We start from the raw sequence: 13,605 nt of genomic DNA, 5'->3' as shown, positions 1-13,605 counted from the left end.
GCCAGCACTTGATATTTGATATCATCGACAGTTCTCCGTCCCTCCCTCCCAATGCGGTATACAATTTTTCTTATTTATTTCGTGCCGAGTTATGAATGTGCATGAGCACCCCACACGCTACCATCATATCCCACTCCACCTTTTGGATGAAATACACGGATGGCGCTGGGTGATAGAGGGGTGGGGAGAGGAGGGTCATGGTATTGAACTGAAAGATCGTTCTCTCCAGGAGAGCACAGCAGCCAATCCGACGATCTGTGGATCGACTCTCAGATGCGATATTTGCTCAGGTTTTCAAGTCAAATATTAGTCTGGCCATGGACTCGAGTCATGCCGAGTGGATGGAGTCGTATAGAGCATATTGGAGCATCAGTCAAACACTTGTCGTAGCTCCGACTAACTCTCGAGTGTCTTCTAACATTTCCTTTAATTCGCCTTAATTTGCCACGCAGTCGAGTGTTTCATACACCTCTGCCAGAGGGTTACATAATTGGAGCTCCCATGATTGATCCACAACTCTCCCTTGGACTGAAACTCATCCTTGCACTGAATGGCTCCCACATGACACCGCGTGCACATTGAAGCTCGGCTTGAGACGCACAAGAGACAAATGCCAAAGAGAATGCCCGGGAAAGCAACAACAAAATGCATGTAGTGTGCTTGACAGGGTATCCATACGGCGGCTTCTGAGAGCCGTGTCTCTGGCTCCAAAATATTTCTCAATGTCTGTCTTCAAATGCTGGCCCCATGTTAGGAGTTAAGTCGAACATGTGTACGAGTATCAAGATACATGTCGTGTGTCTCTGTATCTGTGTGTGTGTGTGTGTGTGGTTATGAATGCTGATGATGATGATTCCTGAAATGAAAAGTTATGCTCTCGCCCTCTGTCTCTTTCTCTCTTTCTATTTGCCCCTCAGGGGGGCAAAATCCAGAGTCAGAGACAGAGACAGACTCAAAATCGCTTCTCGATTGTTTGCGTTTGTGTCGCATGCTGCTTTTCTGTTTCTGCCATCACTTTCCATTTTCGAAATTCGCAAATTTGCATTTTTGCTTTTTATTGAATATGTATGACATATAAAGCCAGCAGCAGACAGCAGCAGACAGCAGCAGACAGCAGCAACAGAAACATTTGTCCCACGTATTCATTTAATTTCTGCCGTGTATTTCATTTCAATCGCCGCCCGACTTTCGCACCTATTTGCATATGGCCAAGGGAATGGATGGATGGATAGAGAACCAGAGAGAGCAGGAGAGATCTATAGAGAGGTAGAAACTATGGCAATAGTGCAACGAGTACTCTAGTATTCAATCTGTTAAGGGGGGTGGTGGGCTGGCCATCAAATTAAAGTGACCAAAAATTGAATATAAACTGCGCCAAAATTGAAAAGTCGAGCTGTGACAGTGGAACGTGTCCCCGTGTCCTGTGTCTATGGTCCGTGCCTGTCTCTCGGCTCAAACTCTGACAAAAGTCGGTGCCTATAGATGGGTGGCACGTGACCGACAAGCGGACTCGACAGAATCGGCATCAGCCGTGCGGACTGGCCTGGGATCCAGGTGGCAGGTGGCACGTTCCACGGGGGGCAGTGCCTACTCGCCACTCTCTCTCCGTCTGTCTGACCCCCGAAATGGTTTAATAGAAAAATTATGCACTGATTTGTATTTGTCTTAATCTGTTCCTCTGTTCCTTTTGGATGCTTCTCCTCCGCGGTGGAGACTGAGAGTCCTTTGAACTGGTACGGCACTGCCGCTGACTGGCGCTTATGCAAATCGCAGCCAAAGAATGGAAATAAATTGCAAAAAGTGTCGTCTGCCAGGACCAGGAAAAGTGGGGGACCTGGAATAGCGGTGGGGGACACGGACACGGGCTATCGATGGCAGCAATTTCCGGAGACCAGCCAAAGAAGCAAAAAAAAAAGGAAAAAAAGAAAAACCCAAACGAAATGGTCGCTTTACATGGCACGACGCCTCCTGTGATCCCTTCTCCCCTTGCTTTCTCGCTTCCTCGCAAACTTTCGTCCGTCCGTCCGGGACGAGTCGGAATTGTTGTCGTAAAAACAAACTCCCAAAATCTGCAGCCGCCTCAAAATTGCTTCTGGCCGGAAAAACAAAGGGAAAACTCAATTGGAAGCCACTCAAAGTGTGGCTTCCAGGATGAGGGGGAGGTGGTTCCGGGAGCATCCAAGAGCATCGCGAAGTTACGGGATCTACAGATTTCTCAGCTTCTCAGTGCCTTGTGTCCTTACGCACAGCTTTTGCAGTGGGCAGAAAACCATGAAAATCCCGCCCTAAGCTGCAAAAACTTTCCTCATTTCCGCTGTAATGCCCCTACTGCCACTCCGGCCTTCTCATCCCCTTGGATGCTTCTTCGATTTGTCATCGATTTCAAATGGGTTGCATTTTTATTGGCTTTAGCATTGGCTCTGGTGGTGGCCATGGCGCTGGAATTTCATTTTATTGGCCATTTCGGTTGACCTTCGCGACTGCGAAGAGCAGGGGGCCGGATGACGGTTGTCGATGGAATTCCTTGGGAGTACAAGACATTCCAATATAAATTGCTCGACGCTTGGCGTGGACCAAGTTTTTGCATAGCTCGAGATTTTTGGCGCTTATTGACTTTCATTCCCGACTTTTTTTGATTTCTCGCCATTCTGGAAACTGGAGTTTCCCTTGAATTTACCTCCCAACTGGGGCTTGAATTGCTTTTAGCATATAGCATTTAGCATTCAGCATTTAGCGGTAATTAAAATGGCTTAAATAAACAGAAGAGAGGTTTTCTCTCATGCCTCCTCACTTCCGCCTCTGTCCCCCGCTCACTGTTTGTGCTGCTCCGTGTGTGGATTTTTCACACCTTGCCACATCACGGAAGGCATACGCAGGCCGCAGGTCATTCAGGTGTCATAATCAAATAAAACTTCCACATCAAACGGCACATCAAAAGCAATTAAATATATGAACAGCAGCCCCCCACAAAGTAGAGGCAGCGGCAGAGGGAGGGAGAGGTGAGAGGAGGGAGAACACCACCTCTGAGGTCACCGATCCAGAAATGTTTATTAAACAGCCGCGTAATGACCCCTCCCTCTGCCAATCGCCAAGTATTGCGGAATTCTTTTGTTTAACAAAGGCAAATACGAGCACACGTATGCGTACTCTTCAACCGCCCTCTCTCTCGGTCGCTCTTTCTCACTCTCTCACGTTCAAACAGAGTTCAAATCAGTTCAGGCTGCAGCACCTTCCCTGATTGCCAATATCTGAATGAATGAGGGAGGGTTGTAATTGTGTGGCGCCTAATTGAAGCAACGAATTATTAATTGATAATGTGTACACGATGATAAGTGATAAACATACAGATTCCTGATCCACGATCCCTCTGTTGGCATAGCCTCCGTTTGGTAGCCTCCGTTATTTTCCATTTCTGTACTCGTTTTGTTGAGTGAGTGTGCAAAGAGAGAAGAAGTGCAAAGGCTTTGCAAAGTTTGGAAGCAACAGCAGTAGCGGGAGAGAGCCGAAGCAAGGAAATCTCTTCTCCTCTCCCTCTAACCCAAAATCCATTCTTGAAACGCAATACTGAGCATAGATCATCTCACAAATGCCTAAGATATTTTTTTTTGCGTGGCTCTGTGCAATAACAAGGGATTATTGAACGAGAACTGTACTGCGATATATTAATAGAGTTCGGACTTTTACGTATCGAAGGGAAAATGGAAAGGGGAGAGCGGACTGTGTTTGGGGGGCCCTTAATGTATTCTAATTAGTGACAGTCTTTTCGGCGATAACATCTCTTGGGTGATGAAAGCAGATACGTGGAGTGCCAGTGCCCGCATCACAACTTCTGCTTCTTCTGCTCGTAATAAAAATATAACTATAATAGCCCCCCAAAGCGACGCCGCCGTACAGTGTCGCCCATAACTTTGTCCACCCCGGATCCCTAGATCACAAAGACAAGGAGCGAGAGGAAAGGAGGGAGGAATAGAATATTGGGTGCTAAATAAAATCACTTGAAGTTGCCACAGCGCGATATTAAATGCGCATAGAATTCGAGGGAAATCGCTGGATTACAGTTTCAGCAGCAGCAGCAGAAGGGGTGGGGGAGTGGAAGTGGAAGTGGTAGTGAGGGGGGCAGCAACAGAAGTGACCTACATTATGTGGCAGCCAACGCAACACAAAGTTGTTGCTTTTGTAGCTACTGTTGGGTGGCATGATTATATGTAGTGCGCGGTACTCGTCGGTTGCACGGAGCATACTGGACGCTACGGAGACACCCAACAGAGAGAGAACCCTCCAGAGCAGAGCTCCGGCGCTCGAGTCGAGGGTACAACGACATTTTGTATCCAGACTTCTGTGGTATGCCACTGTTACAAGGGTATTTCAAAACATCAAACATTTTGAAGATACGGGAAAATTAAAAACGCCCTGTCATGGCGAATGGCTACCATGTCTACCCATCTGAATCAGATCGGATCATTACTAAAACCATAAGAACAAATCAATTTGCAGTGGCTACGGAGCGCCTGATGACACGTTCAGACGGATTTTCTGTCTCTCTCGCACGCACTCTTTTTTGTTCAATGCCAGCGCCGTCTGCCGGAGGAGAGCCATACTGACTAAGTATCGAGTATAAATGTAGAGTTGCGGTCGCAGACTCAAATCAGAACGTTTCCCCTCGTTCTTTTTTTTTGGTTGTGGGACGGGGGTGCTATGAATGAATGAGCAGCAAACCTCATGATGGTCTAACGAGCAATTTAAGAATTTAATTTATGGATACGTATACGCGACACAGATTCTGTATCTGGGGACACAATCCCATCGCCTCTTTGGATGGGAGATGCTGCCATTGCGACAGCAGAAGCAGAAACATCAACCAGCTCTCTTGCAGCCTAATGACGCAGCCACTTAAGCGCGTTGCATGTGTACGTGTCATGTATCCGTGTATCTGTGCAGTGCAGTGCGCGCCATACTGGCTGCGGGTCGGGCTGCTCTTGTCGATGCCTCCGCCACTGTGCCACTGCCACTGCGGCGGCAACATGTAAAAGTAATTGCCAACCCGGATGCTGACTGACTCTGACTCCATTGCTGCATTGGCAGCCTCTCTGGCTGGCTGGCTGGCTGGCTGCCTTTTTGGATGAGTGTGGCTGTGCCACATGAAAGCCAGAAATTAGAAACGGATCTGAAATTAGAAATGCCTCAGACTCGAACGCAGTGTTCGGTTCTCCAGTTCTCCTTCTCGTTGTCGTTGTATTTGTCGTCACGATGTTTGGCACTTGTTCCCTGCTGCCACATTATGCAGCTCTCCTTTTGTTCCCCTTCTCTCTTTCTCCACCTCCATCTGTGTGGGTGTTTCTATATATGTATACATATACATAAATATATATATATCGTAGTATATTCCTGCTGCCGTATGTCTGCTGCTGTTGCTGCCACACCACACACTTGGCATGCTGTCCTATATACGGGCAGGCGAGCGACACACTGTGGCAGGAGGCAGTAGGACAGGGCAGGGCCATGCGTGTGGGCGTCAATTGTTGGCAACTCTTGCATTTTATGCATTCAGAAATTGGCAATAAACGTTTGCCAAAACTTTGTCTGCAGCCCCACACAGCCCACCGATCCCTGACGTTTGCCAGAGTTTTCCGCACAGTGTAGCCTTCGCCCTGCCACACAGTCAATGGACATCTCGCCTCCCGCCATATAATCTTTTACACTCCTATTAAAAGCTCACTTTGCCACAGCCAGAGAACGGCAGGAGGGTGGAGGGAAGAAGGAAGGAAATGCTGCTCCAGCAAGCACCTACTGACATGCTCCATGCTCCAGCTCCGACAACTCCACTGACAGCTCAACTTGGGTCTGACGCTGTAGCTGAAGCTGGGGCCCCGTTTTTGGGCAATATCAAAGTCGTGTGCTGGGAGGTACGAGCAACGCCCAACGGCTGGCGGACTAGCGGAACAGCGGACTGGCTGGCTCTTTAAGGTGGCAGCAGACTAGACATTGGCTCTGGCATCACTCAAGCGTCAAAGCGCTCGCAGTTAACTGGAAAAACGTTGCCCAAGTTAAGACCCCCCCTCCCGCCTGTGTCAACGTCTACTTCTACTGTTAGTAGGTCAGAAGTTCTGCGAGAGAGACACGATACTCCGCTCTCTCTCGTACATGCAGCACCTATGAAGTGGGTTCTCCTGCACTCTTCTGGCGTGGAGGGGGCCACAACGTGACTTTGTCTCTTACGCTGGGATATTTTATTGCCGTCTGTCAGAGACAGAGACGGAGACAGAGACAGTCCCCGGTCAAAGCAGACTGTTGTTTGCTTTCATTTTTATATACGAGCGTAGTACGCGACAGAGAGAATATGAGGCATGAGGCAAGCAAACAACTGCGATTTTAATGTCGGGTGAATGTCAGGTTCTCCACTGCCCCCACACCGTACCCGATCACCATCTCCATTTCTCTATTGCCTTCCACTGGTTTTCATTTAACGAGTACGAGTGCCGTGTATCTTAACCCACACACAGTCCACCAGCACCACCACAGTCTAGCTACAAGGCGAAAGCCTTCTTTCTGCCGAGAGATGTCGCCGTGTCATGAAATTTAATATAGCACCTCTCGCCCCTCTCCCAGAGGGCAAAAGATAGATTTCTGAAAGGAATTAGAAAAGTTTCCCAGCCCAAAAGATTTGGCCAAACTTTAGCCAAAATATCTACCAGCCACTACACCAGCCCCCAACCCCCTGGTCAAAAACAACAAAAAAGACCGCTGAACAATAGAAGAACAGAAGAGAAGTTGCGATTACAAATCAGAACAGAAACAAAACAAAACCGAGAGCCGAGAACAGATGAGCGGCAAAAGTTGAAAAGCGCGCTGTAATTATGCCTTTATTTTTGGATCGGGTTCAAGATGGGAGGAATGGAAGATACAGGGACAGTGCTTTGATTGAAAGTTGAAAATGGGTTTTGTTCATCCATCCTTCCCGCTATCCATCCAGCCAGCCATCCATCCAGCCAGCAGCTGCAGCTGTAAGCCCAAAAAATTCGCCATGTCAGTGGGGCAAACCAAATCGCGAAACATTTCTGTTCCAGTCCTTTAGAAAGAGTCAGTATTTGGGTTTTCCTCTGCTCTAAATCTCCTTTACTCCCCTCCCCCCACCAAGCTGTGGGACTGTGAGGAAATGTACCATTTATTAATATGTTTTTGCAGCTAATTATTTTCTGTTGCTCGCCTCCTCACGCTGATTGCCTCATTTTCCTCACTTAATTACATAAGTTAAAAATGAAAGGAAAACTCTCTGCAAAGAAGGCAAATGAAACTGAAACTAAAAGAGAGAAACTCTGAGAAAGATAGTGGGGGGTGGGAAATGGGAGGGGGAATTAAATAAATTATAAAAATATTCATATACATTTTACCGAACACGAATTTCGCTTTCATTGTTACCATCGAACGCTTTTAATTAAAGATTCCCACCCGCTTTTCTATAGAGGCGGGGTGTGGCCTCTCCAGAGGGGGTGTGGGAATGCGTATAAATAAAATAAGATTTTCCCCTCTAAACTTTAAAGAGGTCCCCGTGCGGCGTCATCTTTCCTTCTAATTTGTTCACGGGTGTTACGCCCACCTTTACGACTCTGCCTGTCTGCCTGTTTTAAAGACATTATATACGCAATGTACGAGAGTACGAGAGGGGGGCTTTTCCTGTTCGACTGTTAGACTGATCGAATGACTATAGCGTATGGCGAATGCTGTAGCTGCTGTCACACGCACTATGGGATGCCCTTCCTGCCCTGCTTTTGTCCCGGATGTGTGGCAGGCAGGCTCTGCTCTCCTGATAAAAGGCCAAAATGAATCTGAGTAATGAAGCATCGGGCCTTTGTCGTTGGGCGCTGAAGCTGCCTTTTCCCCTCGCTCCATCCCACCGCTATCCACTGCTATCTGCTTGCGTGCTCTCGTGTTGTCTTTTGTGGAACTGCTGCAAATTGCTTAATCAATTGGAAATTGTTGACTCGCATGCAAATGTCAATCTGACAGCTGCCGGCAATGCTTAACGCACTGTAGGAGAAGTGGAGAAGAAGCGGGAGATGGGGGAGCGGAAGTGCCACCATTTAAATGAAAACTCTGCAAAAATGAAAGTTAATTTTCCATTCGATAAGTAAACGGCGGTGATGCATGGGGCATGCAAGTAAATACACGAACCGAAACAGAAACTGTGTCAATGTTGGCGGCAATTAATAAATGAAAATTAATTACGGCTGAGGCTGATTGAATAATTGCTTGAATGAGTGAGTGAATGATTGAGTGCATGAGTGAGTGAAGGCTCAGGCCTTCTAAGCCTTCGATATATGTACGACTGCCCGCCCCTGAGCTACTTGGAACAGACAGATAAATACATTGCCACATTTACAGCCACAGCCAGAAGCTACATATACATACTACTTAGATGTGGATCAGAGAACGGCTTTGGGTGATTGCAAGAACGTGCAATGAAATGCATGAAAGGCCCCCGAATAAACTCTCTTTGCGTCGAGAACAAACGATCGCTGCTGATTTTAAATCGCTCAAACTCTCCCTCTCTTTGGGTTTCGTGTCGGGTGATTCGGGTGTCTGTGGCTTCGGCTCGACTTCGTGTGCGTAAAACGCAGCGCAGCAGCGCAATTTATATGTGTGCGTGCAAAACGGTCCCCTCAGTGATTTTAGTAAGTGAGTGAGTGTGTAAAAATGATCGGAGCGAGGCGTTGGCCAGCACGAGGCTGAGTTTATTATTCAACATTGAGTTTTTCTGAGTGATTGCATGGATTACATATGACATATGGCGATCCGAAAAACAAGTGCGCAGCTCGCACAATGTTTGCTCAATGCAATCTTCTACGAGAGATCCGATGAGACCTGCATATGGAAATGGAAATAGAAAAAATGGTAGTGGGGATTCCTCTGATTTGGGTTATTACTGTTTCTCTCCGCTGAGCGTCTAATTTGTTACCAATCAATCGTCTGCTTGTTGGCAGCCTTTTTTGATCTCTCTGCCCCACAGAGATCTAATTTAGAGATTCCAGAGTTCTTGCTGAACTTTGTCGCAGCACGGGACCTCCAATCTGAGACTGAGAATCTGGGAATATTATGGCATCATTTCATCGGAAACTTCACACAAAAAAGCAGCAGCAGGTCTCACCTTTTCGTACAGTTTCTGCGCGCTCATTTCCGTGTCGGTGTAGGACTCGGAGTAACTCTGAGAGCGGCGGGTCTAAGCGATGACGAGCTAGAAAGATCCAAATTTATCATGACATGACAACTGCTGAAACACAATCATGCCGCAGCAGCAGCAACAACAAAGGGCAGTGTCAAAGACACTCCTCCTCCCCTGGGGGCACTGGCCTCCCTATGGCTGGGATGGGCTTTCTCTCTTGTCCCGGAGTAGATGTTGTCTTTTAATGGTATGCCATAAAAGAAGTATAAATCCGGAATGGAAATGGAAATACTTTTCCGAGCGAGAACAGCATCAAATTATTAATCATAAATTTCCTACCGTGCCCTTTGCCTTTTATCTCTAGTACGAAAATACATGAATCCATCCATGAATACTATAAGAGTTTGAGTGTGTGTGTGTGTGTGTGTGCACGTAATTTTCCAACAATTTATCATCTTTTTGTGAAATTGCTTCGATGACACTCGAAACAACAAAAGCGCCAGAAGGACCCCCTGGATCCGGGGTTCCCTGGGTTCTGGGTGCCCGCCTATAAATATTTCCTCCTCTAATTGTTTGGCAAGCATTCCGCATCCCCTCTTCAGTCCCCGACTCCTTGAACTTCTCCACAAAAGGGGTTCATCTTCCACGACAGAAGATGCTGCTGTGATGCCCCAGGATCCTAATGAATTTACGCACACACGTCCTCAGACTCTTTCATCTTCTTCCACGACACCCCGCTCCTGTCCTCGTCTGTGTCGCATAAATTGTCCTTTCTCCGCAGAAAATATTTTACGTCGTCTGGCTGTCTCCTTTCTCTCGACTTTTCCAGTCGGAACTGGTTTTCGGGTCCTGGTCCTTTTGTGGTTCCTCCTCCTCGTCCGACTGCCTGCCTGCTCCTTTACGTTGTTTAGTGTTGGCGGGCAGTGCGAAAATTTTTGGTCTTTTGGCGCATAAATCATCAAATTACAACAATTGCACACTCGCTGCGCTTTTGTGTGGCACGACAATGACGGGGAAAGACCAGACACCAGCGACCAGCTACAAGGCAACAGGACGAAAAGGAAGGGAACGAGAACAAACACGAGACTTTGCCTTTTTGCCAATTTGCACGGACGACGAGGCAAAACATCTGTCCCGTCCTTTGTCCTCCGTTCCGCCCACCTGCGCAATAAAAATTCCCATTTTCCCTTTCCCTGTCCAGCATTCTTACATTTGCCAGCTGCGAATCTTGTGCACTAACTCTACAATTCTCTCTGTTTGCAGATCTCCCTCGGAGCGCTCCGGGAAGGGATGTTGCGGCCAGTGGTTCGCAGGACCTCCGCTGCGTGCCCTCATCGCCGTCGTGGCCCTGGGCGGCGTCGCCTGCGCTTTGGGCGGTGCAGCTCTGGGTGCCACCGGTCTGGCTGGTCCCCCCAATTCGCATCTCACCGCCGCCCTGTTAATGATTGGTAAGTAGACATTACATAATCGTAAAGGGGGAGGGGAGGGTTGGGAAAGGAGGAGGGGAATAATAAGGGCATTAAAGCCAGCGACCGCCTTTTGATGTCCGCTGATGTTTAGATGACTTCGGACCGAATGAAAAGGTCTTTTGTTCGCAATTGTTGCAATTTTTACTCCAATTACTCCAATGTTCAATGTCCGCTGTCCGTTTCATTCTTTCTTCTGCCACCTAAGAGGTAACTGTATCTGTGTATCTATGTATCTGTGTATCTATGACTGTCTGTGCAACTGACCCAGTTCGCAGAACAAACAAATCTGCGACCATGCAGACAGACAGACAGACAGCCAACCCTGTGTGTCCATGTGTCAATATTGGCAAAGCATTTAGTTCCGGCTGCGATGCGATTTCTTTGCATTGTCTGGGACGGAGATGGAGATGGACTTACCACGAACTAGGTGCCACCAGGTGCCCCTATTTGTGGAGATCAACAGGTGGGGAGGGGAGTCCCATTCATTCCATGCCATTCTCGTTGTAGGAGATTCTGACGACAACAACTTTCGACTCATTCATGAATCATTCATGCTGCTGCTCACCTTACATAACCCCACAGACAGACAGACAGACGGGGCCAAGTGCATGTGCCAGTATGTATATCTGTGTATGTGTCTTTAATCAATTGCCGCCGCCGCCGCGTCGTAGTTGCTCGTAGTTTTGCGCTCTCAAAGCGTGACATTGCGCCATTTTCGGCGGCAATTACCCGAAAGTTTTTACATAATTTAATGGCAATCAAGCCAACCAGTCAGAAAATCTGCCACTGGTGCTGCCATTGCTGCTCGTGCGAGCACTACATACTACATTTATGTATATCGAGGGAGGAGAGCCACATACTCGTAATAGCGATAGAGAGAGAGAGAGAGAGCCCCCCATCATGACGAAGATGATGATGATTGTTATGGGACGAGGTCTCTGGTCTCTCTGGCAAAGATGTCACAACGAGGCCTACAAAATTGAGAACAGCTCATTACAATTTCCGCTAATAAAATCGTATAGCTATCCTGGGTTCAAATTTGCCATCATGACATGCTCCGTTGGCTCCACCGCCACTTCCACCTCCACGTCCGCCCTGTCCTGGCCCAAAAGAAAAGAAAACAACAGAAATGAAAGTGAAAGTCAACTGCCTGCCTGGTGGCCACTTTGATTAGGCTGTAGGTTGGAGTTGGGATCTGTCTAAGTGAGTCGGTAATTGCGGCCACGCCCATTCGGACCAAGGCTAATTAAATCTGCAGCTAAATGGAAATATGAGACAGGAGATGGTAGAGTCCATTGGTTGAATCCAGCTAACCGTCCATTTAGCCATTTGTGGGGCGGCACTCGAGCAAACTCTAAAATTAACTATTTTTCCTATTCTCTCCCTCTATTCCAACGCAGGAGTTGGCGTTGTGCTAGTGACGGTGAGTGGTGCCGCCTGGCGGATGACGGCTCCAGGCGGTCAGAGCTGCCTGGGACTGGGCCTGGGAGCCAGCGTGGATCTGGGCCGCTGCGGACGACGACCGTGCAGCCGCGGAGGCGGCGCTCCGCACGGCTTGCTCTACCCCGAGTTCCAGCACCGGCCGCCGCCCCCCTCCTACCAGGCCAGCATGCAGGAGTACCGTTTGAGGTGAGTAGCGTGCGAGAGGGTGTGGGAAAAGGGAGGACAGGCAGCGGTTGTGGCCCGAATGTGCTCTGGTCTGCGGTAGCTGCCAGTCGCATGTCCTGGCGCAATTAATTGCATTATGCATAATTGTGGACTGGCCAAAAGAACTGCTACTGCGAGTGCGAGTACCTATGCCAGGACGGACCGCCTTTTTCCTGTCGCGTGGCATTAAGCGGAACCATTCTCAATCCGTTCTCTCTTTTCCGCTTTTCGCAGACTTTTGCTGTTGGACCGCGATCGTCAGAACGGGGTGGTGCGTGGAAATTCGCCACCGCCCACATATCGATCTCATGCGGGCAGCCTGCTGAGGTAAGTACTTCCGCTTCCGCGTTACGTTTCATGCCCTTGCTCGCTGTCCCCTGCCTCTGCCACATCCCCATTGCTATTGCCAGCCATTTCTCCTTCCATTCGTGAGTTATTTGCAAAGTTTGGCGCCTGCCAAACCACAAAATGTTTTCCAGGCCAAAGAAAGGAGAAACGAGGAAGAGCAGGGTTGCCAGGGGATCTGTGTGATGTGGGTCCCAGGACAAGATACGGGGGTGGCTCTGCTGCTGTTGCCGCAGCATCAGCAAAAGCGCTTGGCATCGACGGCCGCGGTTTGGCTTTGGCTTTGTGCGGTTTTCGAGGGTGTCAACATTGACACATCGCTTTTCCAGGGGCTCCTCCTTCAGTGGAGTGAGAGTGCTGGCGCTCGCGGGTGGCGGCGGTAGCAGGATGAAAAGTTTTTGTTTTTTTCTGCTGCGTAAAACGGTTGACTTGAATCGGCGGCTTGTCTGATGATGGAAGCAAACATTCGGCAATTGATTTGGAAACTAATTGAACAAATAAGACCTCCAACCGATGAGAATCCACAAACACTCGAAACAGAAGACATCCTTTCTCCACCATCCCCAGCTCCCAGGAAAGCAGAAGCCATTTGGGGGAGCCAATTGAAAGGACGAAGGACTGGCATGGACTGGGGGGTGGATAATTGTCACCTGTAACGCATAATGACGGCGTCTAATGAGAGAATTGTACTTTTTATGGCCTGCAAATTGTGGCCACACACAAAACGGAAGGAGCAGATTTCGAAGCTTAATTTTGTTAGAATTTCTTATGCAAATAATCGTTGAAAGAAGTCTGCAAAGCAATTGCCAAATTTAAACATATTCATGACAAATTAATTTAGAGAGCGGTGAGAGAGTGTAGTGGATAGTGGATAGAGGAGTGTGTGTAGCACTTGAATATTTATAGTGTGTTATGTGCGTAATGCAAATGGAAAGTCAACAAAGCAACAACTACATCTTTTGGGGAGTTTTCCCGCAATGCCACAGG

General features: G+C 48.2%; 1 protein-coding gene across 1 annotated transcript in view; it reads left to right on the top strand.

Moving 5' to 3' along the window:
- Positions 1 to 13,605, top strand: part of LOC6601553 (ataxin-2 homolog) — a 36,329-nt gene that overhangs the window by 19,733 nt on the left and 2,991 nt on the right. Inside the window, exons 4-6 of the mRNA XM_002026637.2 lie at positions 10,421 to 10,605; positions 12,027 to 12,255; positions 12,508 to 12,600. Coding sequence (XP_002026673.1) covers positions 10,421 to 10,605; positions 12,027 to 12,255; positions 12,508 to 12,600 — 507 coding nt within the window. The remainder of the gene's footprint in view (positions 1 to 10,420; positions 10,606 to 12,026; positions 12,256 to 12,507; positions 12,601 to 13,605) is intronic.

The sequence above is a fragment of the Drosophila persimilis genome, unplaced genomic scaffold, assembly GCF_003286085.1.
Source record: "Drosophila persimilis strain 14011-0111.01,24,50 unplaced genomic scaffold, DperRS2 tig00000002-arrow-pilon, whole genome shotgun sequence".
NCBI lineage: Eukaryota > Metazoa > Arthropoda > Insecta > Diptera > Drosophilidae > Drosophila > Drosophila persimilis.
Note: the sequence above shows the minus strand (reverse complement) of the source record. Positions and strands in the feature narration are given on the sequence as shown.